The sequence below is a fragment of the Seriola lalandi genome, unplaced genomic scaffold, assembly GCF_002814215.2.
Source record: "Seriola lalandi dorsalis isolate HSWRI2012SDOR001 ecotype SW California unplaced genomic scaffold, Sedor1 jcf7180002054554, whole genome shotgun sequence".
NCBI lineage: Eukaryota > Metazoa > Chordata > Actinopteri > Carangiformes > Carangidae > Seriola > Seriola lalandi.
This window is the reverse complement of record NW_019525107.1, coordinates 1,103,080-1,129,561: the sequence shown is the minus strand read 5'-3', so window position 1 is coordinate 1,129,561 and position 26,482 is coordinate 1,103,080. Positions and strand designations below refer to the sequence as shown.

General features: G+C 43.5%; 1 protein-coding gene across 1 annotated transcript in view; it reads right to left on the bottom strand.

The window, feature by feature from the left end:
- Positions 1-1,569: 1,569 nt before the first annotated feature.
- plxna2 (plexin A2) overlaps positions 1,570-26,482 on the bottom strand; it is a 180,057-nt gene continuing 155,144 nt past the window's right edge. Inside the window, exons 23-32 of the mRNA XM_023415627.2 lie at positions 23,802-23,868; positions 23,429-23,575; positions 21,926-22,085; positions 19,424-19,527; positions 13,618-13,717; positions 10,532-10,722; positions 9,764-9,933; positions 9,432-9,644; positions 8,967-9,117; positions 1,570-5,691 (exon numbers count right to left, since the gene is read on the bottom strand). Of these exons, the coding sequence (XP_023271395.1) occupies positions 5,596-5,691; positions 8,967-9,117; positions 9,432-9,644; positions 9,764-9,933; positions 10,532-10,722; positions 13,618-13,717; positions 19,424-19,527; positions 21,926-22,085; positions 23,429-23,575; positions 23,802-23,868 (1,399 nt within the window). The 3' untranslated portion in view covers positions 1,570-5,595. The remainder of the gene's footprint in view (positions 5,692-8,966; positions 9,118-9,431; positions 9,645-9,763; positions 9,934-10,531; positions 10,723-13,617; positions 13,718-19,423; positions 19,528-21,925; positions 22,086-23,428; positions 23,576-23,801; positions 23,869-26,482) is intronic.

Here is a 26,482-nt window from a genome sequence, read left to right as displayed (position 1 = left end):
ATCCAGGAAACTACAGGAAAGTAGCAGCTGTGGTGTGACGGAGCTCATGGTACTTCTAAAACCCTTAGCGCCCGTGCGTCAAAATCTTACTCCTTAACCAAGTCAAATCTGAACACACAGACATAATACATATATTTTTAGATTTAGTGTGACTTACATTTTCCGAGGATATCATTATCTCTCTTGTCCACCACGAATAAAAGTCCATGAATCCACTTATAAAATCAGAGAACAGAAGACGCTTGATATTTCGCCTGAGAATCACCATGTTTTGAAGTTCTCTGCAGGGTTGAAGTATTCCAGTGATGGTTGGTTTGACATCCATGAGTACTTTGCAAACAGCAGCTACTAACCGCCGATTCGGCAATTCGCTTAATGGTGCTACTTTGCCATCATGTAAAAATATATTGGCTATAAACAGCATGCAGTCAAAAGTTGTTTTTTTGTTTTTTTTTTTTACTTAAGACTGTTCCTGAGTGAAGTGACCCGGAAGTATCTAAGAGGCAGCCATGACAAGAGAAAGTCTAATTCTCTAAATGATAAGGAAAGGAGATTCAATGCTTCCTATCTTATCTCCTTTAGCGTAAGAAACACTGAGAAAGCAAAGGAGAAATGCCGTCCCATAATTCATTGCCGCAGCGACATTTAAAGCGACTCAACATTGTAGTTTCAATTCGGCAGGCCCACGTGAAGGTACAAATAAAAGAGCACCTGTTTTATGCTTGTGACACAATGCAAAACTTATGGAAATCCTTGTCTGATCGACTGAAACCCAAATCCACAAATACAGATTTCTTATCTTTTAAATCTGTCCAGTTGAATTTCTAGTTAACAATATCATTATCATAACATACTATAGCCTACAGGATACATAAATGTCGTTTCACCAAATCCCCTCCCATTGTTGAATGTAGTCCTACTAAAAATGAATTTTCTCTACTTAACAATTCCTATGCCAGGAAAAGTTATGTCAGAATATTTATTCTGATCTCTTGCTCAGTTCCTTATTTCTATTTAATTATTATTTTAATGGTTCTCTTTTCATATTTTTCTTTCATGTCGATTTTCTCAACATTTCAATCCTGTTTGCTTTGTTTTTGAAAGTTATTTAAATAAAAGAAGGCTTAGTGTTCAGATCTTTCCTTGACCTTATGACGTTTTCCATCAAGGTCAAGTAAAAGTGGTTAGGAAAGGAAATTATTTTGACGTTTTGATGGCAGCCCAGGACTCAAGTTGTAGCTCACAGTCTAACAGGAAGTGATGATCCGTGTCTTAGGAGAGAAAGGACAATCTAAAATGTGGACTGGTACCTGCCACCTGCTACAAGTTGTGGGTTTTAAAGGTCCCAGGGGGTCTCCTCTGATTGGCTGAGAGAGGAGATGTAAAACTACATTGAGATGGATTTTGGTTCTTAAAACCACAAATATATCTTCTTATTGATATCAGAACTTCAAATAAACACAGCAAAAGTGTAAAATATGGGACCTTTAAGGACATTAAGACTTATGATTCTCTGCTCTCTTTTTGTCTAAACTGAGAGGTCTTGCAAAAAAAAGACGCAAATGCAGATTTCAGCTCTATGCAATTTTTAACCAGCAAAGTTTATTTATATATAACAACAGTACAAAGTGAATCCTTGGCTTGCAAAATAGGTGTGCTTCATATTTACAATAGGTACACAATAATATATTATCATAACAAAACCAAAGCAAATAAAAAAAACAAGAGAACAACCTTTTTTTAAATACTTTAAGTTTCTTACAATTTTCACAACACTTTTATAAAACAAGAACAGACAGCCATTATTATTATCATTATCATCATCATCATCGTCATCGTCATCATCATCATTGCCAGTAATTACTATTTTACAGAACTCCAGTGTCTACAAAGGGTTTGTTTACAATGTGTTTAAAATGGAAGGATACTCATTTTATACTTGGTGATATTTTGACTTGAGATTAATACATTGATCTGGATTTCAGTTCCTCTGTCTGATGCCATAACACAAACAAACAAAAAAAAATGCTGATTAAATGCTTTGTTTTATATAAGGAATGACAACATGTGCCAGTCAAAACCACAACACCATCTCTTCGGCAACACATTACACCGAGAGCAAAAAAGAGCGCACAAAGCATCTTCAATTTGCAATCAGCTTGAGCTGAAATGAGGTTGTGTTTATGAGCATCTATCCATATCACAACTGGCAGTCAAATGGGATTCTGCGCTGCAGAAAGAGTAAACAAACTTCCCTCTTCTCAGTTCAAACTGAATTAAAAAGGTTCCCAGAATTGAGTGCACAGCATGGAAACAAGCTATTATTCAACATAAAAAAAAATCTCTTTCACAAAAAAGAAAAAAAAAGGTGCATTCAGCTGTAATTTAAGACGTGTACAAATGGGCTCTCAGGAAGAATTGCGGTTCGACTAATGACGGCGCAGATCAATATGGAATACCAGGCTGAACTAAAGCATGAATTAAAACGCATGCAAAAAATCTCACACAAGACAAAAGGAAACATCCTGATATAAATGATCTCTGAGAGAAAAATCAAAGCCACTCTCAACTTATCTGCGTGCCTCTGATTGCGTTTGTCATTGTTCTGAATACAGGGGGCGGGGAGCTCACCTACGAGTTGGAAGGACTAAACATACATTTCATCCCTCGGAAAAAGGAAAAGGCATTTAGGTCCTATTAAAATGATAAAAAGCATTACTCCATACAAGCAATGTGAGGTATGAGGAGGATACAATTCTATTCGCTGAAATTGGGAAGACACCTTAATCAAAAGGAAGAAGCTTTTATGTTTTGTGCATGTACTGTGTATGTGCGCCATTGTGTACCTATAGATGTTCATTACGGGGTTTGGGAGCGAGAAGGTGCTTTTTCAGATGAGGGAGCACATTACAGCTACTCTTACCCACCTCTGCCCCCACTGGCCAGACTCAGTAATAGCTTGTCAATCATCACCTCATCCTACATTTCTCCTTGCCTACTAGTTTGATGTTTTTTTTTTTTTTTTTCTTTCCACCTCCTGATCACACTGTGCACACAACTGACTCAGATCAAAGAGCAGCTTCAAAGCCAGAGCAGGAAACTAGAGCTAAAGGGGTTCTCTCTCTTTCTACCTCTCCCTCTCTCCTCATTTCTCGACACTTCTCTTCAAACAGCTCAGGCAAACCGAGTGCTGAGCGAGGCAATGTCTGCCTGAGCCAGGCCTTACCCTCTTCACCTTTCCTTTTACTTTATCTCGCTAAGACAGTTCGCAGCAGAGTGCCTGGGCCAGGTATCACTGAAAAACCACTGGGCTCCGAAGCACTGAAAGGACTGTGCCTGAGTCGAGGACTAATATGATCAGGAACGGTACGCAGGTGGGTATCTAAGGCCACAGAGAAAAGAAGCACCTTTCACCCACTCCTGGTGTTTATGAAGCTCTCAGCGCACACAATTGCTGTTTACTGTACAAACCTTTAATACTACCTATTTTCAAGTACTTGATGTAAACAACAAGCAAATATATATCGGAAGAAAATGAAATCACCTATCCAGTGGACGGAGTCTACAGTTAGTTGTCATACAGCTAGAAGGTTGGAAGGTTATATATCAGCCTTTTAGCTTGTGACTGTTTGGTTTAAGTCAAGAGACGCATTCACGTAACATGAAACATTTTCTGTCTTACGTCTGTGTTTTTTAAATTCTTCCTCATCCCGAGATCTCTTTTCTCCCGTTTATGTTTCGTACCTTTCATGACTTTTTAAACCCACCATTCCAGTTATACAAGCTTCTCGCAACTTCAACTGGCTCTACACTCCAATATGAGAGCTTTGCTCTCTCTGTAAAGCATAAACCGATTTTTGACACAATAGTGAAGAATCTGAAACGACAGGATCTTTTGGCACTTGGTCAAACTAGACCCACACAGCTAGGCTTCTTATTGTTTTGTGAAGACATGGAGTGGTGGTGGTGGTGGTGGTGGTGGTGGTCGGGTAAGATCTCCCATCAGCTAACATCTCAAATGGCCAACTAGAACTGGCTTGACTCATTGGCACTTGATAAAAATCAAAGATGGACCCTTAAACACTTTTGATGTGTGATAGCATGCATGCAAAGTACACATAAAGTTTGATTAAGTTCCCAAAGAGATACAAACAGTGGATATATAATGGAGAGTTTTAGCCTACAGACACCAACTTGTCTCGCCTGGTGTCTACTAACTGCTAGCTGTGACAGCCACGATGCAGACGACACACACTCTCCTCTAGAAGAGAAGTGATTTAGAGTAAATAATGTTTGGGGAGTAGCTGGACGGCGGGCCGGGGGGGCCAGGACGGACAAATGGAGTTGTTCACTTGAAGAGCTGCTGAAAATATCCAAGGAGCTCAGTTCAACTGAGCCCCTCTCTGTTTGCAAAACTCAAATAGACATACAATCAAACAAACAAACAAACAAACAAATTTAAAAAAAAAAAAACATTTTGTACATTCACATACACTGATTGGCAAGTATCGACCGGTACATACACAGATGACCTAACTGCTGAAGAAAAGCCTTGGACACCAAAGTGATGCTGATTTAAGGTCATCTCCTAAATACACTATAGACTTCATCTCTGTCATCCTCAGTTTAGGTGCAAGCATGCTGGCTGAACTGTGACCACCATGAGTGGAGTTCACTGGACTCTTCGATGATGAGCGCAGGCTCCATGATTTTCCTGTACACTTCTGATTGGATAAAGAGCAGACGTTCTGTCCGTTGTGGTGTGTGGAGCATCAGTCCCGAGGAGGCAAGGAGTGAGAGAAGACATGGACCATGGCCTGTTTTAATACCACACCACCTTGATGTAGCGTCACCCACTTAATGTCTTTATACAACAACACTTGTGGCATCCTGGGTGGATATTTCAACTGCAACTGATAATATTCAAATGTACAAGTACAAAAATAAAATCTGAGGAATCTGAACGCTAACTCAGCCGTCCGTCATGAGATCTGCTCCTGTGCTTCTTCTCGCCTTTTTTTTTTTTTTTTTTTTTTTTTTTGTCTCCATTTCACACTCAGACGTGAGTTTCTGGCTGAGTAGAGAATAAATCTGCTTCTCCATTTGCTCTCACAGTCTTTGCAGGAGTCTTCTTTAGTACAACGCAAACACACATTCATGCGCACACACACACACACACACACACACACACACACACACACACACACATACACACATCGTACAATTTCCTGTCGAACAGAGGAAATTTCCTTTGAGAAAAAGAAGCAAACAAACAAAAAATAAATACAAGCCATGTTGTTGCCTTCTCCGCTGATGTTCCTTCCTTATGCCGTTATCAGCTCCAGCTGCAGGGGCCTCTGTCTCAGTCTGTGGCCCCTCAGCTGGTGCCATCATGAAAGGAAAGAGGGGAGTATTACAAGTTAATGCAGTTGTGTGTCTGTCCGGCTGTGGTTACAGAGATCCCAAGGTCTGGTTCGTGGTTGTAGCCCCACGGTGAGAGGTAAGTAATGCAGGACCATTTTGGGAGGTCCAGTAGAGATTGTGGTCCTATTTCTCTATCTCTCTCTCTTCTCTCTTTTTCATTAGGGGTCACTCTCAGCTCTCGAGGGACATGGCAGAGATGAGCTGCTCCACCTTGTAGGCCAGCCTCTGCTTCCTTGCCTGTTCATCCTGCTCCAGAGCAGCTGTGATCTGTAGAGAATAAATAAAAAAAAAAAATAGGTCAGATACCAGCCATAAAAGACACACGGTGCGATTACATCCTTGTTGTTTATTATACATTTCCAGAATTAGATCTGATAACATTTAATACAGAATAAGGAGTGTCTGCTTAGATTCAAAACCGGCAATTATGAGCATGTTTTTTTTTTTTTTTTTTGCAGCAGAGCGTATATTCTTAGGTTTCTATATGGACATCACATGAAAGAATAAGAGAAGAATTACATCACTGCCTTTGTCTTTGACAACGCTCAGAAATATTTGTGTATTAGCTTTTCCCGTTTTATCTCCTGAGCCCCATCTTGTAAATTTGGCATTTGTCAAGTTGGGTTCAAAAGGGATCCAGACAGGCTCTCCTCTTCGCTCTCTCATCTACTGTCTGCCCTGTCAGGATGAATCTATGTCAGAGTGACACCAACATACATGGCAAGGGCCTTTAATATAAAAGTAAAACAGTAAAAAAAAAAATACTACAATACGTCTCCATCACCTTTGAAATGGGTCGCTGTATCCAATCGCTGCAGCCATTATTTCAACATACGACTATGCGACTGTGTGTCTGTTTGCTAAGGAAGATCAATTTCACATCAGATGACACTAGACTGGGATGCAGTGTTCGACTCAATAATTCATGATTCAAACAAAATAATTTATTGGCCCCTCTTATGCAATGTGTAATTTAAAATATTCTGAGGTAAGAGATTAAATAATGAAGGAATACGGGAGTAAAAGTGTCACCCATGTTTTAGATTATAAAAATGATTTTTTTGGTCACCTATTCACACTCAGGGTCACAGAGGGGCTGTGTCAGCAGAGGTAGGAAAATACATCAGTCATAGATATTAATAAAATATCTGGTTTGTAAAAGCAGTTTGTCAACCTAACTCTCTCTGCTGTAAAAAAACACAGTGCTATATTTATTTCTGTGCTTTCAAGACATTTATACGGTGTATCTGATGGGAATGTCATTTTGGTGCCAAAGTCTTTCAACCAATCAGAACCACAATATTCATTTTCAGGAGTTTGGTTTTGGCAGGCTGTAAGCCTGATCACCTTTTATGCTTTTTGCCTGGAAAACATGTCAGCAACATTCTTGTTCTCTCTTCTTTCTTTTTTCGCACAGCATGGTAAACCTTTGTTTGCGGCCTGTCCTGTTGCAGAACATAGTATCTGCCTGCCCACCTACCATCTTCCACTCATCTGCTTAAGTGCTCTTAAAGGCTGGCAGCTACCGGCAGAGCGTTTCCTCCTCCTCCTCATCGGGCCAGATAGCAATCTATTATTAATCTGTGGCGCTGTATGCAGGTGCATCTCCCACTGCCATCTCCCAAATCCATTTAAGTAGGCTGCAGCTCTGTCCTGGTTAGCCACACACACACAGCCCTTTGTGAAGCGGCTGAGTAAGAATGAACGGCCGTTAACTGTGCTAGATGATTTTCTTTTTTTTTTACGCACCGCACACTGAGAGACGGCGGATATTGCAGGAGTGGCAGGAGTGATGGGGTACATGTGTAGAGTGCATGTGTGCAAAAATGAGCCTGCTTTGCATGTGTCTCCATGCATGTGTGCGCCCGACAGCTACAACTGCAGAGGCAGCAAAAGGGAGCGTATGAGATTCATGGAGAGCAAAGGGGAGGCTGACTGGATAATGGGTAAAAAGAGAAGGACTGTACAGGAAGAAGGAGGGAGAGAGAGAGTAAGCGATAGAGAGAGAGAAAGAGAGAGAGAGAGATACCGTGGTCCAACGTAAAGGTCAGGCTAATGCTTCCCAGAGGAGGAGCTGACATTAGAAGCAGAATGTCTCCATGAATGCGCTCTCCTTCTCTTTCTTCCCTATCCTCCTCCCTCCGTTTTAATGTTTCCTGTGATCTGACAGTGTGTGTGCGTGTGTGTGTGTGTGTGTTGCCTATGATTCTGCTCATGTGAGCCCTATATAACAGATAGCCCACTCCGACTCAGCACAGGCGAAAGGACAGAGCGCCATGCTGAGAGCTTGTAGACATTCACTTTCTACTCCACAGATCAGACACACCGCCTTGTTAAGCTCAGGTCTCACTAGACCTCTGGGCTTTGGGGAAGTCTACTGAAGACTCTGAGCTGACCTCACTAACCTTTGCCAGTTATGAATAGTCTGGGAACACCAAGGGCAAGATATAGATATATATACGTACATTAAAGTGTGGGGGTAAATTTGCGACACGCCTTTCGTTCAATTTGCGCTCGCAATCTGCCTGTAATTAGCGGCTGATTTACTAAGGCAGCAGCTCGTTACGCAATCAGCGCCCGGGATTGGCCTCCAGGTAAAATCTTCAAGTGAAGCAGTATGTAGTTCAGAGGAAGAATTTGTCTGAGATCACCAAGCATTAGAAGAAATTATGGTGCACAGAAAATGTCCAAAACATTTAATAAAGGGCACAGGACATAATTCAACTGCACACAAACCTATTTGATCTGTAGGAATTTATATTGTTAATGGGTCGAGAGTTGTTACATGGTAAAGGCAGAGAGAAAGAAAGAGAGAGAGCAAGAGAGAGAGAGAGAGAGAGGGGGAGAATAGAGAAAGAGAGGTAACAGAGCAGAATGGAGCACCAGCAGATACAGGCTGGAGATGGTGTTTATATGGAGAATGTTCCAGAGGTAAATGTCTTATAAAATTTAATTATCAAAAACAACAATTTCCCATCCTGTCTGTACAAAATATGTTGTAAAGTAATCATATAAATTGTTCAATATTAGTCAGATGTTATCAATTCTACTCCACAGGTCACTAAAAGGCGGATCGTGGTCCAGATCCGGACCTGGACCCAGACGCCGTCCTGTCCGGACCTGGACATACAGCCTGTAAACCACTGAGAATTATTCAGTTTTGAGGGAGCATTTGTTTTTGAACCCGTGCAGCTTTTCTAGCCTTTTACAGCACTGGTCATGTGACGCTACGCAGCCAATCACTGAAACTGGAGTCAGTCTGTGAGATAGACACAAACGGTGAGAGACGATGTTGGAGAAATAAAGGGGGAAATGGGATTGAAGGGGTGTGAGCACTTTTATTTATTGCATTTTGTAAAATGAAGGACTTTACTGTAATTTTTCAATTTTTTTTCTGAATTCCTGTTATTTTGTAAATTTTATTATGTATTATGATTATTACCCCCCACAGACACGCCCACACCTCCCCACCTGACCAATGTGTTGTGTGTGTGTGTGTGTGTGTGTGTGTGTGTGAGCAAATACATTCAAATGTCACTAACCTCCTCACTGTACTTGCTGATATAAGAGTAGATTTCATTGAGAGCACTGAGCATGTTGAACTCTGTGGAGTGGAGTCTGGCCTGTTCTGCCAAATAGGCATTCATGTCCTGGTCGCTAATGGCCGGCAGCCGGTTGATGTCGGCGTAGTACCTGGGGACAAGAGACAAGGGGCAACACTTGGCATCACTGATAGAGACTCACTGAGTTGGTGTAATCGCTCAACTGAGACCTACGTTTTTGTTTTTAAGCCGTTATATCACTTTCACTAACAGTACACGCCTGCTCACTCAGAAAAGGCTTTTTACAGAATCTGGTTGAGAGGTGAAGGCAAGAAGAAAGAGAATTATGAATCAATTTTCCCAAAGATCACAGTTTTTATTTTAAGAGGATACAAAAAAAAAAAAAAAAAAAGATGTGAGAGAGGGGATCAGAATGGTGTGTAAAGTGACTGCGGCGGCTCCTACCTCTCTACCCAGCTCTTGTAATTGGGGATATCTTTAGCGTAGAGCAGCTTATTGGATGGGGAGTCTTTGCCAAGACGGTGCTCTGAAGTGGAGCAGGAATCCATAAAGGTCTGAGCTACTACAGACAGACAAGCGTCTGTGATGCTGCTCTTATGGATGTCAAACACGAACTGCGGGTTCTTGATCACGTTCACCCAGAAACGCAACGGAAGGCTGGAAGATAGAGACGAATGGATGGAGACAAAGACAATAAGTAAGAGACAGAATACCGTCATGTTACATTAGAATAGTTATATCATGACATACCCCGACTTTAAAAAGGAGGTCCTTACCAGTTGCTTTTCCATGTGTGACGTACGTCTGTGTCATGAATGCCATGTTTGTCTGCCTGCTCATCCAGGAAGTCAAACATGTATTTGATGGCCAGCGGAAGAGTGCTCCCCCTGTGAACTGTACTGAACAACGTCTCAAATAGATCGTCCACAAATTTTTGTAGAGTACCCTAGGAGAAGGAGGAGAGCAAACTGAGATTATGGCAAGTTGCAGGAAATTCACCCCTCCCATTGCAGGTAGTTTGCACTGTGGATTATTGATCATAACAAGGATGATATAGCTCTCTCTCCTGTATGTCCCACGATCATGACTAAAACTAAAAATGTGACAGAGCCTTTGAGGTTGCCGCTCCAAAATTATGGAGGCAGTTGTCATTAAGATATTAGATGTGCCCCCTCCATCTCTATTTTTAAATCTCGGGCTAAAGAGACATTTTTATTCACTGGCCTTTTTGGCTCATTAGCCTTTTAGTCTGTTGTCATGTTCATAATTGTGTATTTGCTCCTTGTTGTTTTCTTGTTTTTGTTAGTATTTTTATATATTACTGTATACAATATATTTACTATGCTTTCCTTGTGTTGTGCTTATTTTTTATATATATTTGCTTTACTTGCTTTTATGTATTTTGATGTCCTTTATAGAGCGCTTTGGTCAGCTTAAGCTGTGTTTAAATGTTCTCTGTAGGTGTAAGATAACTGAGCATGTGCTAATAATAGACATAAAGATGTGTTGACACATAGAGAATGTATGGGAGGATATTCATGTACCTTGGTAGCTAGTAGCCTGGTCAGATAAATCTCAGAGACCATCTTGCTACCGCGGTCTCCTTCCTTCTGGTCTCCGTGTTCGTGGTTCTTCACCAGGTGCCACACCTTCACGCCGCTTTCTAGATCAGGGGTGATCATGGGAGCACGTGAACGCAGGCTGTCGGGGCTGCCCGTGTAGCGGAATGAAGAGTCTGAGACAGAGAGAGAGAGAGAGAGAGAGAGAGAGCGAGAGAGAGAGAGAGAGAGAGCGAGAGGGAGAGATACAGAGTTACTGCTAAGCCTAAATGACCATGATTACAAATGCTTCCCTTTGGTGCAGCATCATGTAAATTACGCATACACCTAAAACAGCACACTCACACTAGCAAAACGTATACACACACGCACACACACAGTCCATCTTTCATTTACATCTCTCCTTTGTAACTCATTACGAAGCTGAATCCTCAGTGCACCTTCTGCTCTAAGCCATGCTGTGAAGGAAATTGCAGTGGTGGATAATTTCATAGAACAGCAAAGTAATGAAACTGAGGGGAAGTTGTTGTGGTCCGTGGCATTGCATTGATTATCGTTAGCCCTCTTGAAGCTGGAATCCTGGATGACAAACAAGACGAGTGAAAGCAGGACCTCCCCGCCTGTTTTTCTACATTAAGGAGTGTGCAGGACAAAGAAAGGGATTTACAAAATGGTATTTATTAGCTGCTTTATACCTGTCCTGAATTACTTGATAATCGTTTGCCTCTTTTCTCTTCTATACACTCTTTCATACTCTGCTACTTTTTCCCTTCTTATATAATCTCTACTTTACTGGCTGAGACATGGTCGTGTCTGGCTCCTCTTAAAAGCATTCATAATTGGCTCTTCCCTGCCACAGTGTGCCAACGCCTTGTTGAAAACGTCCCTGTCACACTCTAATCAATGCATCAAAAGATCCCTAATTTGTTAAGCACTGAAGCCACCTTCCTTCATCCATACATCCTCCTAGCGCTTGTGTTCCTGCCTCCTTGCTCTTCATTCAGTCGGAATGATGCCGGTTTCAGTTTCCCTAATTAGCCGGCATCCACTCCTGGCAGCTGGCTCTCTGGAGATTCAAGATCTGAGGATCTCACTGAGGAGCTTTCTCACCTGGCTTCAAAGGCCGAGCTCAACAACAAAGCTTTTTGCTGCCGTTACAGCCACTTACACCTTTCAAATAAGACCAACTCACGCCTCTGGAGTGGCCACAAGGGACCAGGGCCTGAGTAAGGGGGTTTGAATATATGTGACTGTGTGCAGGGTGGATTGAGGTCCCAAATCCCCATCTTAATCCAGTCACTGGTTTTTATCCCCCCCCCCCCCCCCCCCCAACTTTCCCTGCTGCATCCTCGGCCTTTTTCGCAGCTCCCCCTAACACTAGGGCCCCGGCAGCCCTTTCCCTCTTTCGCTGCAGTCCCCAGCTCCTGGACACAGCCAGGCAGCAGGGGAGTGTGTTCAGGGTGATTTTAAGGCTAGAGGGGGGTGCTGGCGGTGTAAATTGAGTCAAGATGCTAAGTGTTGAACGTTAAATTGGTATGAATCCATCAGCAGGTGTCGAGGTGCAGCTGTGCCTGCTGTGCCAACCCATGATTGATGAGGGACGGGCTCATGCCAGCAGAGCTTCTGCTTTCTATGCCACGCACATCCGACTTCAGTGCCTGAGCAGCAGCAAAAAAAAATCAAAAAAATCAAACCAAAAACAAAAAAGTAAGAGGAAAGTGCAACCACTTAGCAGCTCACTGCAATTTCATAACAGATTCAAATGTCCCTCGTGATTCCATCCAACCACCATCGAGGCCCAAAACTTCATATTAAGGCAAAGTAAGACAGGAAATTAAAATAACATAATAAGGGGCAGAGGGATTCTTCCACTTTGGTAGTTACATCTGTCACCTTCCTGTCTCTCCCCAAAACCATTACAGTATTTTGTTTCAAAGAGAGTGAAACTGAGGGTCTGCCGCTGTCTAAAGCAGTGGTTCCCAACCCGTGGGCCGGGGCCCACTGGTGGGCCGCAAAGGTATTGCAAGTGGGCCGACAAACCATTTGCACAACAGTACAATTTTGGTTAAAAGATGGAATTATATAAAAAAATAAATAATGTTTTTAAATCTTTTGATCTTCCAAAACATAAAAATGTTGAAAATGTTTTTCTTGTATTAAGACCTATCATTGTGCATTTGACAGCACATATATTCACTGAATATCTTCAGGTGTCTACTGTTCCAACATTTGTAAATAAGACTCGTAACTGCTTGGAGCGAAAAGAATGCTGTTTTCTGTTTTCTCTCTAAAGGCAGTGTTCACTTTCTATCCCCAATTCTGATAATTGGCCACGCTCACTTATCTTATTCTGTTTGTGTGAAGTATCATTCACAGAGAATAATTAGCAATCACAAGTTGCCTGATGCTGACTGTGTGTGTGTGTGGCATTGGACTAAATTTGGCATCCAGCACAGCACAAAACTACAAGCACAAATATCTGAAGTACGCATGTATTTGCATGCATGTGTGTCTTGCACCAGTATTGCATGTGCTGTATGAATGCATCTTCATTATTATTATATCATGTTTGTTTGTTTTTTTTTAATGTCTCACTCGCCCTTCTTCTTCATTATCCTTTCTCTATTTTTGTACCATACAATAGAGCTCGGACCTGAAATGTAGCAAACTGCAGCACATACAGTTGGAGAGAGAGAGAAAGGCTGCAAACCCACCCACCGACCCCCCTACCTCTGCAGCAAAAAGCAGAGCACTGCCAAACAGAGCTGACCCTTTCTTTCGAGGGTGCACATTTGGCTTTGTTCAAAACTAAAACAACAAAAAAAAAAAAGGAAAAAAAAAAACCATCATGATTTGTTTGTGCAGCAACAAGAGCAACAAGACTACATTTGCATGGAATTAACTGTTGATTAACTGTTGAACAAGCTCGCAAGTCCATCCGTAATTGCCTAATATATGTGCCGTGTGGCATTTGGCAATCAGTGTAATCAATGTCAAAGCCACGAAAAGAGTTTGAAAAAAAACTAAAAAACAAAAAACAAAAACCAAAACAATCAGGGCTACCGACTCACCATATCTGCTGATGGAGGTGCGTGATATGCTGGCTGAGGAAGGGATGTTGTACGATGAGGTCTGTTTTGGCACCAAAGCCACAACGCAGCGGTCCGACACCTGTGTGAAGAGACGCACGGAAACGTGAGTGAATCTGCTGGTGTCATATTGTTTTTGATGATTTCCATATTATAATTAGAACAGAGTGCGTTTACTTTTTTTTTTCCTGAAAAATATTTGTGTCATAGTTAAGGGTAGACCTCAGGAGGGAATGTCAAGCCCTTAGCGAATAATCCCATGAACAAAACATATCCCACAACCCATCCCTCCCTGTCATATCTGCGCTCCCTGCTGTTCTCTACCACAGCCCCTTGGCTTTCTTTTTTTTTTTTCTTCAGCAGAGAGCTGTGGCTGCATGATGGCTGTACTCAACATGACTGTTATTGTCATCCCCTTCACAAACATTAGAGACATGATGTAAGCTTTGGAGCTAGGATGAGATGCTAAGAGAGAGAGAGAGAGCGAGGGAGGGAGAGAGAGGAGAAGGGAAAGGGGAGACTGTCAGAAGGAGAGACTAGAATGCTGAATGTCTCGTCGCGTGTACACTTCACACCCTTAAAGAAAATGGGGTACGTAGGTATAATAATAGCATTAGAGCAGCACGGAGTCAAAGTCAAACAGAAAGACGAAGAGAGGAGGCTGTGTAAAAGATGGTGTGTCATGAATAAGAGGCACACACTGAGGTTCATCCTGTGCGGTTTATATTTGCAAAGGGTTCCCTGGCCTTATGATATGCTCCAGTCACTTCAGATGAGCTCAGAAAAATTGACGCAACCTAAATTAGAAAGGGTGCCCTTAAATCTATTTAATAAGAGGCTTGTTAACTGAGATTAATTAAGTATCGTGAAATAGCTATTTAATTAATTTTTAGCATTGTTAGTACACCAAAACATCACGTTTTAGAAAAAAAGAAGAAAAAAAGAGGAAAAAACACAAAACACAGCAAACAAAAACTTGAGGTTCTTTTGTGAAAGCCAAAACAACAAACAGCTTGTTGGCTGGCATTTACAGCCCACCCCGAGGAGGGATTTCTGCTTCAGACCCAGCGAAGAGAAACTGACGAGCCTCCATTGGAGAAATAAACAAAAGGCAAATGCCAGGCTCCAAAAGGAATACCTCAAAGAATCTATAGCAAAAGAGAAAATTCTTCTTTTCATTTGCTTTAGAAGGAGCCCCCACCACCACCACCCACCCCCCGCCGATGATAAGCTGCTGGATGTTGGGATGGGCATTTAGAGAATTCCTCATTTCTCTTGAGAGTCATTCGCCTCTCATCCTCCCTCAGTCCTGTCCTCACCCCTTTCTCCCACTTTTCCCAAACTAATCTCGCCTGTGTTATTAGTTTGAGTTGCCATCTGGCCTCTACTGGCCACACTGGAGAGACACTTGAAACTGGGGATGAAATCTGGAGGAATCCTCTTAAAGATGCAGCTCCGGCTCCCAGACCTCTTGAAGAGAAATGAAAAATAATCTCCCTAACCCCTACCCCCACCCACAACTAAGGTCTTTGACCCTTCTCTCTCCTTCTCATTTCTCTCTGCTTTCCTAAACCTAATTTCTAGGGCCTCTCCATCCCATAGCCTGCTCTTGGCTGGCGATGCATGGATCAACTCTAATATACCAATGATGTTGACTTGCGTGAAAGTTTTCCACCGCTATTTCTCTGATACATTTTCCCTGGGGAGCATGAAATAGCTTCTCTGCCTCTCCCCCCTTTCTCTTTACGCATCCCTCCATCTCCCCCTCTCTTTCTCTCTGCTTTTTATGGCTGACAGAGAGGCTACAGCAGAGATGGGTCCTTGTGATAGAGTAAATGATTGAAGGCGTGCAGATTCGCCCTTCAGGGATAATCCAGTGTGGGGCTGATAGTGGGCAGGTGTGATAAGGGCTGTGGGCCCCGCCTGTGATAAGACCTTCCATTAGACAGTGCAGAGCCGACCAGACGGCAGAGAGTGGTCAGCCTCTATCTTTCTTTTCTCAGCCCTCTCCACACAAAACCCCACAGCCTTGGTCCTAGCCTGATTCCCCTTAGTGTCCCATCTCTTCTGGACTCATGCCCTCAGATCACGATGCTTATCACACCTGTCGACCGTGCCCAGCAGCTTGGAAACACACAACCTGTGCATATGAGCAGCTGTCGTCAGGAGTGACGAAATGTTTAATGGGCCATGACATGTGAATACTACTCTGTTACTACTCTACTACTGTTTGGCGTCACACAGTAAGCTGTGTCCCTAATTCAGGGGTAATCACATCTTTTGGCGGACGCGGTCAATGAAGGTGTAGACGGCGAAGGCCAAACTGAAATGTGACGGCCTGGTCTACGGAGGATATAGGTCCGCCCGTTGCGTCCAAAGCGAAAAAAGGTAAAGTTTTTAAGGCCCATGGTTTTAACTGTTGTAACGTTAGCTGTTCTACTGAGCTGAAACCCAATACTTGTATTTCGAAAGTTACATCCCTGAGCTTCCCGGCAGAGTTGTTTGCTTTCATTACCAGCTCACAATGAATGTTGGGATGAGTTGTGCCACACGAAAAGAAGGCTGCGTTTGAAGGAGCCTTCAAAAATGAGACAGCCTAGTCGCGCAGCTGTGACGCAATTGGTATTCGAATGCAGCCTTCGAAGGATGAAGCCCCTGAACTAGGACACATCTTTTGAAGATACTGTTGGGTTTTAATCAATGAGATGTGTCATTGAAGAGTGAGTTCCTACAAATACTACAGCTGTGCTATTGGAAATACGACTCAGCGGCAGCAGCAGTGCAGGATTAATCAAACACGTCTCTCCTCTTCAATGGAAAACAGTATTTGTTAAAGGTATTTACTCAGGGAATATTTTTTTCTCCTAAAAAAAAAAAAAAAAGCTTTCATATTTCCATCTGTCTGGGATGTGTATTTAGGTTTTACAATGTGGACCAGCGAGCCCAGACAGCAGCAGCATTAGATTAATGAACGGATACCAATGTAGTAGTATCCGTTGTGTCTGGGGCTGTTGAAAATAGCCCAAAAATGCCCCAAGTGATGTCTGCAAGGTGGGTAACAGGATACAGCATCTAGCTGGCAGGCTCTCCTGGTTTGGTCATCAGTGTCTGCTCTCCCTGTTCTTTCACCGCAGAGAAGAGGACAGACAGAGGTCACCGGGCAGCAGAGTGGATGGAAGATTCCAAACTGACTTTTAACTTTTCATTTTGGCGCAGTCTCAGCCAAAGTGAGAGAGGAAGAGCGGTCTGTCCTTTACTGTCACTTATCCGCACATTAGGAATAATATTGCAGACAAAACACACACACTGCTCCATCCCTGCTTACTGGCCGAAACACTATCCAGCAGCAGCAAAGTTAACACTAACATGTCTCAAGATGACAGAGACACGGGGGGTGGAGAAGAAAGAAGCTGCGGTGACTGGGAGGAAGATTAATCAGTAAAGAAAGATCCAAATCAGCAATCAGCCAAATAACTCTCCAGTCTCATAAATCTTTTATCTGAACTCCTGTGTTTGTCTGTGTATAAGCATGTGCAGTGTGGGTCTGTGTGTGTTTGTGTGTGTGTGTGTGTGTGTGTGTGTGTGTGTGTGTGTGTGTGTGTGTGTGCACATGCGTAGAGTGTGCTGTTGTCTTCTATCTTTATCTGTGCAAGAAAGACTGTTAAAAAAATATATATACCAAAATAGAGAGAGCGAGAGTGGGGTGGGAGGATGGGAGTTTAGTCCCCTGACTGTGAATGCAAAAGGTGTTGAATAAAGATACTGAACTCATTTTGAAATGTGTGTATTTATGTTTTTAATTTTAAAGTAGCAGGGAGTTGGGGGAAGGTGTGTATTTCCTTATCCAGGTTATGTAAATCGTTATTTCTCATGTGGCAGGGTAAATAGCCAATGGGATTTCTTGGGATGCGGAATTTTAATGCCTCTGTCTCTATTACGGGAGAATTAGCAAAGACTCAAGGTGATGCTCAGTCTCATTCTGCATATTTCGGACCCCTCTTTCAATATTTTCCACTTTACAACTTCACTTTTTTTTTTCACCAAGCTTCTCTCTCACTCTGAGGCCTAATGAGCTGCGCTCCCTTGTTGTGATAGTCAGCCAGATGTGCTGCCGGAGCTGCCAATGCAGTGGCACGGTATGCGACGCTAACACACACAGAGCTCCCTCTCATAGGGGCCATTGCCAGCTCATCAAAAACAGTAATGATGCTCAAGTGCTCAAATGTTGTCAACTGCCCTATTCCTTCACGCTTCTTCTCTTTCTCCGTCTCTTTCTTTTCCTCTCTCTTCCCCACAATGCCCTGCAGCCCGCCAGCGTCTCCTCTGAAGTCGCACACACTGTCGGGCCCTGCGTTCTGCGCAGGGTCCCTCAGATCCGTGATCAATAGCAGTCCTCAGATCTGCGATTGAGTGAGTGAATAAGTGAAGCGGCCACACGTGTGTGCCTGTTTGCCCTGTAGCGTCTCCCTTGGCTAACGATGGCAGACAGACTGCGACGCAACGAATTGCAAAAAAACAAAAAAACAACAGAGGAGCCCATTATGGTGTGGAAGCAAACACGCTGCACTGCTTCATCAAGGATTAAAGCTGTGCAGAGACCAGAGAAGAATAGGTGCTCAGAGCAAGGCAGGAAGAAAGGGACAAGCGGAGGAAATGAAGCCAAGAGAGAAGGAAAAAAAAAATAAGAGAAAAAAGTAAACAAGGCAAAAATGTGAAGAGAAAGTGGGGACAATGAAGGTGAGGACAGGAAGGAGGGTTACCAGAGAGCAAAGACAAAGGGGAAAGAAGCTGCGTGGTGCCAAGTCCTGTGTGAAGGACACTATGGCAAGTCCCTTCTTTTAATGACTCCTACAGCTGTTAAATTATTCTGCTTGCTCTACTGGGGCAGGAGTTCAGGCTGACCCCCCAATGTGAGGGCTTGAGCCTTGCCAGGCCTCATCCTCCTCGTTTTTCTGCATATAGATGGAGCCGCGTGTCCGACCCGGCTCTTACACCAGGTAGCCCAGGTTGAGCCTCATGCAGTCTTTAAGCAGATGGCTGACTAATGAGAGATGGCTGAGCATGAGCAGCAAAAGATACATGACCTGTTGAGATCACTGCCTTCTCTTTCTTTTTCTTTTCCTATTAATCCTCTGTATTACTTATCTCTGGCTACCTTTAGCTCCCTCTTGTCTCTTGGTTTCCATTTTTTTTTGTCTTAATTTACAATTACAACAGCCATAAAGTCTTCTGAAAAATGCAGAACTCCTCTTGTTCTCAGTTTTCCTCCACTTTAGCTCTCCACATTTCTCTCTGTTTAACATGGGGCAACAGGTGAGCCCTTGGGCCCTCAAATTGTGAGGTGTGAATCGAGGTTTTACATGTGAAGAGACAGAAGCAGACAGTCACGGCGAGACTAATTGTTTCCGGCGTAGAAAGTCAACCGGACAGAGAGAGAGAGATAGAACGAGAGAGATTCTGTCCTCCTGTTTTGAGCTGCTTCTTCTCTCCAGGGAGGGGGGAGAAGTGTCGGCTGAGATGTTAGGAGTTCATCTCCCCTGCCACCTGTACAGTAATTGTCCTCTATTCTGTGAGCCACTTGGATTACATGCAAATGAGCAGCTGAAAATTGGCTGCCTAAAAGTCAAGAGCAGGAAACATCAAAGTTTGGCAAGGTATGTGGTTCAATTTCCATAATAAAAGCTGCAGCAGAAGTAGAACTGAAATGAGCCTTTTCTTGGTTTAAAAAATGGTGAAGTTTGAGAGTTAATTAAGGAAAACATTTCACTGAAGCTTTGTGTGTATTTACCTGGTAGTGCATGAGAGTGTTGAGTCTCTTCCAGTCATTTTCTATCTTGGTGGTAATGTCTTCGTCTTGCAACACCACGCGGGCCATTCGCCCCTGGCGCCACTCTGAGGTCACACACACACACACAGACACACACTGTTAGACGCAACCGCACATCCAAAGTATACATCAAAGACTGCAGTTTGTCTTGGTGTGAGTGAAGAGGTTTGGTGATATGTATTTAATATATAAATCTGAAAACCATCATGTGTTCAAGATGTAAGTGTGCTCTGAATTAAAATGTAAGTAAAGCGTAATCCTCCTTCGGTGTAATGAAGCTCAGGGAAGGTTCAGTCAGGAAGACTATTTGTCACCTGTGTGTTCTCACTGGCTGCATATCTGCTGCATCGCTGCTATTTCTAGCTCTACCTCTCGACATGGAATTTTCAGGTTACTCAAATGTTGGATTTTTCTTCATTATAAATTACACAATAAAGTACCACTGTCTCCACATGCAGCTTATAAAATGATTAAAAAAATATATATTTATATTTTTTCATTTCTGTGACACATTCAGATTCAGCCTAAACATAGACAACTGTAGTGGAAGGTATCAGTTTGATGTAATGTTGCTGGTATGATCAATATGATATCAACAGGTGATTTCCCTGTATATTTTTGCTGGGAGACGTGTGCTTCACGTGTGGAAAATAGGCGAGACATATAATCTCTAAAACACACGACGCAGCCGTCACGCACTCGCCATATAGCCAGTTTGTTCCTGGCCTCAGTGCCACCAGCTCATTCTCCTCTTCATCCAATCACATCCCGACACAGTGGCCTTTATCCAATCACTCATAAGCTCTCGAACTTTAAAAGTTCTCTCTCTCTGCTATCATTCGCCATACGCCAAGATCTATTCCTTTTGTTCACAATAAATTCCATTTTATTGTTCCTCTTATTATTCCCGCCTTATTGAAATGCCTTTACAACCAGTTACCTTGCAGGTATCATGAACTGCGCTAAGATAAGCGCAACTTCTTTATGAAATAAAACAAACTACTGAAACCCTTTTCTTTCTAACATCATTTTGTCTTTCAGTTAGTGGGACGTCACCCTACACGGCTCCCATAGAGAGCTCTCCACACGCATTACCCAAATGAGTAGATATCAACAGCCGACTCTCCTGTACGGCTCTCGGTGTGTTGCACTCCCCTCACCGACTTGGGATTGACATGCATCTTAATTAAACATTACACACGAACAATTTCAAGATATATGCAGGCAGGGCCGCGCACTTTAATTGGTACTTGTGTCGTGGAGATGGCGCAGCATTAGCATACGCAGCAGTCTGCCCCGTCAGGGTCAGAAAAGAAGAGACGAGCAAAAGCAGACAAGACAGGATGAAAAGCGAGCTATGAGAAAATCACCTCCTTTCAAATGAAAAAATAGGGAAACAGGTGGAAGCTATAAGCAGTGCTGGTGCAGGGCAGCGGCTGACGGCTTGTTGTGGGGTAATGAAATGATAATAAGGGTGCTGATGGGAAAGTGGACAGCCATTGTGGCTCTCATGCTGGGAGTGATCATTGATTTTCTTCTCTGTTGACTGGGTTTTATTACGTTGTGCCTTTGCCAGGTGACCGCATGATATCCCTGCTTGGCACAACATCCTCCAAAAACCGTCTAACCTACACTCAGCTCAGCAGAAAAACATCAAAACAAAAAATAATAATAATAATTAAAAAAAACAGACACACACAAAAAGGCAGTCTCTCACACAGATGCACACACTCAATTATTTTGAAGGCATCAGTGAAAGGGTGAGAAATGGGCAGAGGAGAACAAGAGAGAGGATAGTGGATGGACAGAGAGCCATATTGTGGAGTGATGGATGATGTGCTGATTTGCAGTAAGCAGAGGAGGGGAGGGGAGGGGAGGGGGGCGGGGGGCTTTTGTTCTCTCCGCCCATGTGAAGTGAGAGGAAATGAGAGGGACAGGGCACTGGGAGGCAAGGTACGGACAGGCGAAGGATGGAAGTGGCAGACTGCGTGGGAGTGGAGCCTGGCATGAGGCTGGTGAGCCCGTCTGTCAGCTCTTACCTGGGTCAGCCAGCCAGCCACGTCACAGACGCAAAAAACACACACACACACACACACACACACACACACATAAAGACGTGCACACTTCTCTGTCTTGATCTACTGTGTCTTATTGGCGCCACAATGCAGGGAAAAGCAGCCAGACGGAGGGATGCGCCACACACTGTCAGTCAGTCACTTTGATAGAAGGCCTGGCAGCAGCACAGTGAGGCTGACTGTCTGGCTGGGCTGCTGGAACACAGCTTTTATCACACTAATGCACTGATAATCTGTACACATGGCTAGGTTTTCTCTCACTGATACATTAATCTGTGGGTATGAAGGACTTTACACCTGCCAACTGCATCTGTGAGCTTCTGGATCGCACATATGTGTGTGTGTGTGCGTGTGTGTGTGTGTGTGTGTGTGTGTGTGTGTGCCATACCGAGGTCCATGTCAACAGCCCGTGGCCGCTGAGAGTAGGGCATGTTCTTGTACACAGCATCTAGTATCTTCTCCTTCACTTGGGTGATGGTGTCACAGTTCAGCACCTTCACTGGAATCTCTGGACTGTTTTCATTGTCTGGGTTCACGCAGTTCAGGATCTAGATCGTGCAGTTAGGAAGAAAAGAGAGAGCAAGAGAGAAAAATCACTGACGGAAATGAGAGAACAGAGGAAAGCTGCTCGAGGTGTCCTGTTACTGCCCAAACTTGGGTACAGCTTGAAGCTTCGCCCTCATTAGAGTCTCCTTGGAGCATGGCGGGGGCTTTGAGAAACCATTTCCGCTTTCGCTGGCATCCCAAAATCTAATTTCACACCTTCGGCGGGACACCAATTTCCAGCTCTGCCGGGGTATTAGCACGTAATGAGCCAAATTCCCAGTCAGAGCAATCAGAGCATTGTCATGTCACATGCTGGCTGTGTGAGTGTTTTTTTTTCCTGTGTGTATGCGTGTGTGTGTGTGTGTGTGTGTGTGTACGTGTGTGTGTGTGTGTGTGTGTGTGTGTGTGTGTGTGTGTGTGTGTGTGTGTAGAGGGGTCTATTTGGTGTGTTCCAATCTCCACAGCCACCAACCCTGATGTTGGACCAACAGTGTGGCCTGTGGGAACATTAGTTAATTTCCTTCCCATGCAGCAAAGAATAAAACCCAGCACAGCAGACACAGCTACATGTATGTCATCTTAAAAATGGTATGAGGTGAAAAAGTAATAACAAAAAAGTAAAAATAGGAGATATGTTGTTAAAATTTACATATTTCACTGGCCCACAACTATAGCAATAAATAAAATCATTTTAACTCCATGAAGATATTTCCACATCCCAACTGTCTTATAGATGCAGCTGCGTTAGAAAGTGTCACTTCAGTGTTGTTGTATGTAATCATATTAACGATTGGTATCTTGAGTGTGCCATTGATAGAACATGACATGCAATGGGATCTCATCATTCACTCCTTTGGGGGGATAGCGTTTGCAAACTAAATCTCCGGTCTACTTCTCCTCTACTAAGATTCTCATCAATGTTACCACCTATCTCAGGTAGACTCACCTTTTCAATGCCCTGGAACCTAAATGATGAGATGTCATGTTTAAAGTCGTTAAAATGTACTGCTATTGGGTAATCTCTATCATTTCTCCTTATGGAGCTTTAGTGTTCACTTATTCCCTGTTTTAATGAACGTGATGTTTCTCCAACATAGGATAATGGATAATGTAATCATGTAGATTACATGTCCCCACACCTGAGCACACAAGATGGGTGGAGCATTATCATACAAGACTGTTGTTTTAAGAACTGTTTAAAATACTTCTGATGAAGGTAAAAGTGTGTCATTTTTGAGTCAAGAGCTCCCTGTGCCGTGTGTGTGGGTCCACGGGTCCACCAGTGTGTTTGTGTATATATTTATGTGTGTGAGCCTCTGTGCAAACTTCTTGGAGTGTGACGTACCAGGGTTTTGTACTCAATCTGCTGGCGGATGAGCTTGTCTTCACTCAGGGAGTAGCGGGCCTCTCCAGTGATGGCATCGATGGGCCCCTTTTCCATCTGCTGCTTGATGGCGCAGTATAGCATGAACAGAGGCTCCCCAGCACACTCCTGCAAACACAAACACAGACACACACACACACACAGACATACAAACACAACAGATTCACATGAGAGAACATCATGGCATAAACAAAGTGAAAAACACCTATACGTTCACATACACTACATATCTAATAATGTGCAATCACACTTTCAATTTAGAAAGATACACAAGATACATTCATATTTGCACACTTAAACACACGCACACACAAGTGTTGCTTGGTGCACTAACCTTGAGGAATTTGTGAAGGAGGAAGGCAAACCAGTTTGTCAGCATCTTCTCCGCAACTGACTCTGTTCTGAAATTACATGAAAAAAAACAAAAAAAAAACAAATTTCACTCCATTCTTTTCTCTTGATACACCAAGAACTTTTAGATAATAGAGGTGTTCCATAATTCATGAGGTTATGAGGGAGGTTATCTTGGAATCCTGGGTGGGTGCATCTTGCCGCTGGTTTTGCTTGTGTACCGCCTGCAACACTGTGTGTCACAGTGAGTGAGCAGAGCAGAGCAGAGAGAGGGCATCTGCGTGGAGTGTGTGACTTGAGTATGCATGGATGTGAGCGTCAGCGAATGTGTGTGTGTGTGCATGTGTGTGCTTGTGTGTGCGTATTCACGTGTGGTTGAACACAGCGGGGCATCAGCAGCTGTGACAAGGCTCAGCTGTTGAGAGAGACGAGTGCTGTCACAGCCTGGTAATGCCTGATCACAGCCAAAACCCTCTCCTCTCCTCTCATTTCCTGTTGTCTTCCACCCCACCGCCCCACCGCACCCCCTCCTCACCTTCTCTCCCCTCCCCAGTCAATCACACGTGGAGGTACAGCTCGCTGCTGGGCTTGATTGGGCATGAAAACACACACAAGTGTGCAATGATCTCTTCACTATTTCTACCACAGAGCACACACGAGGACTGAGTGTGTGTGTGTCCAAGTGTGTGCATGTGTCTGTGTGTAGACCTCCTTTATGATTCCTGCTCATATCTTTCTCTGAATGGCAGACAAACATCCTCCCATCTGCCTCATTAGCACCATCATGGAACACTAGAGAAACAGAAGTTGGACTTAAAAAAAAAGAAAAAAAAAAAAAAATACCAAACAGCCAGGTGGGAATAGTTAACAAGCATGAAACACAGATGAAAGGGTTAGTTCTGTGCAACTCGTGTGGACAAGCACCTGAGGTGAATAGCAAACAAGCTCCCTCATCTTGTAAAAACGCTCCTGCCCTGCTCTTTCACCTCCTCCGTTTGACTGCTGCACACGCCTGCCTGCGTGCAGACAGAATTTAAAAAAAAAAGAAAATGCTATTTGAAAAGTCACCAGTACCAAGCTACTTTGGATTTGGAAATGGATTTTTCCTCCTACCAGCCAGCTTTTGGTCCACACCATTATCACTGTCATTACTCCTGCTAGCTCTAACATAGCTCCCCACACTCGCTAATCACAAGTTAACATGCCATGGTAAAGTGCCCCACAGACTGCACTGCTGTTTGCAAGAGTGTGACAGCTTGTGATTGTCACCTGGCTGCAAATGATCACTCCCCTATCAGCTTGTACATGAGCGTTGCCAATTCAAATAGCAATGCATTGAAAAAATAAAATGACCCTCTTAATGTAGCAGGAAATTACTGTGATTACTCTGGTGGATATGATGGAGGGGCCTTACAACACACTGCGCCGAACCAGGGATTAGCAAGAATTGAAGCAGCCAGGTATTAAAGACAAGCTGGAAGGCTTCCGTCTCCTCAGAGCTAAATAGTGCTGGGGATGATTATACCTATTCAGGCTCTGAATGGACCTAAAGGGAGATTATGACTATTATGGAGATAATTGCGTTAAGTCGTGTTTGAGGGCTATAAGCAAGAGTCTGGGACTGAAGCAGCAAGTCCCAGAAGGATTGTATGAGCCAGGGGTGGTTACAACAGCTAACATTTTAGTCACTGAGACTAGGAAGAAAAAAAGTGTTTGTCACTCTTTCTGTCTCATTAAATCGAGATCTATAAGAGTGAGACTCCACTCCTTTTCTCTTTCACATGCAAATAGAGAAACTGCAGCTGCAGGTCAGTGCAGCAGAGGTTAGATTTTGTTTTTTTGTTTTTTTGAATGATGTGCGGCTGAGTTGTGATGTTGTCTGCAACACGCCCCTGGAGGCAATTCCTCCTTGAGCGAGACTGCTGGCCAGTCTATCGGTGGAGTACAGAGAGCTGGGTGACAGCCTATTGCAAGTGCGATGTGCCAGAAGGGGGGGGCTGGGGGGGCATGCGGTGGTTGGGTGGATGTTTGGTTGAGGGGGGCTGTAGATTAGTTCACCCACTTTCAACTACAGGATGAGAGAGAGTAAACATTGCTGAAAAGGGGAAAAGCTCCTGTGCGTATGTGTGACTACATCCTCTTTTGGTGACAAACACACACACACACACACACACACACACACACACACACACACACACAAACACACACACACATACACACACACACGCACTATGCCTTTCCCCCCTTATTTGTCATCCCGACATATACAAACACACAGGTGAGGGTATACATAATAAAAGAAAGGGAGATACACGTACAGCATTCACAAGCTCAACCTTGCAATGCCGCACAACAAAAAGTCTTCAAAAACACAATAAGGAGCTACTATGAGTCCCTGAGGCTGTATTTTCACGCTGAATAAACCTAAATATATTGTGGTTTTTTTTGGACAATGCCCCAAATCCCCCTCCCCCCTTTATCTGCTTACCATGTGCCCCTCCCTGCTAGTATGAGACTTGAGTGTGTTAGAAGTTAATGGAACCTATTAAGCATTTTAATAAGCTCAGCAAGTCCCGAAGAAGGCAGTCAAATAAAGCCTTTTGTGCGGGGGCTGTGCTGACTCCCCCCCTTAATATCCCTCCTTTTGAATGGCGGGCGGGGGGG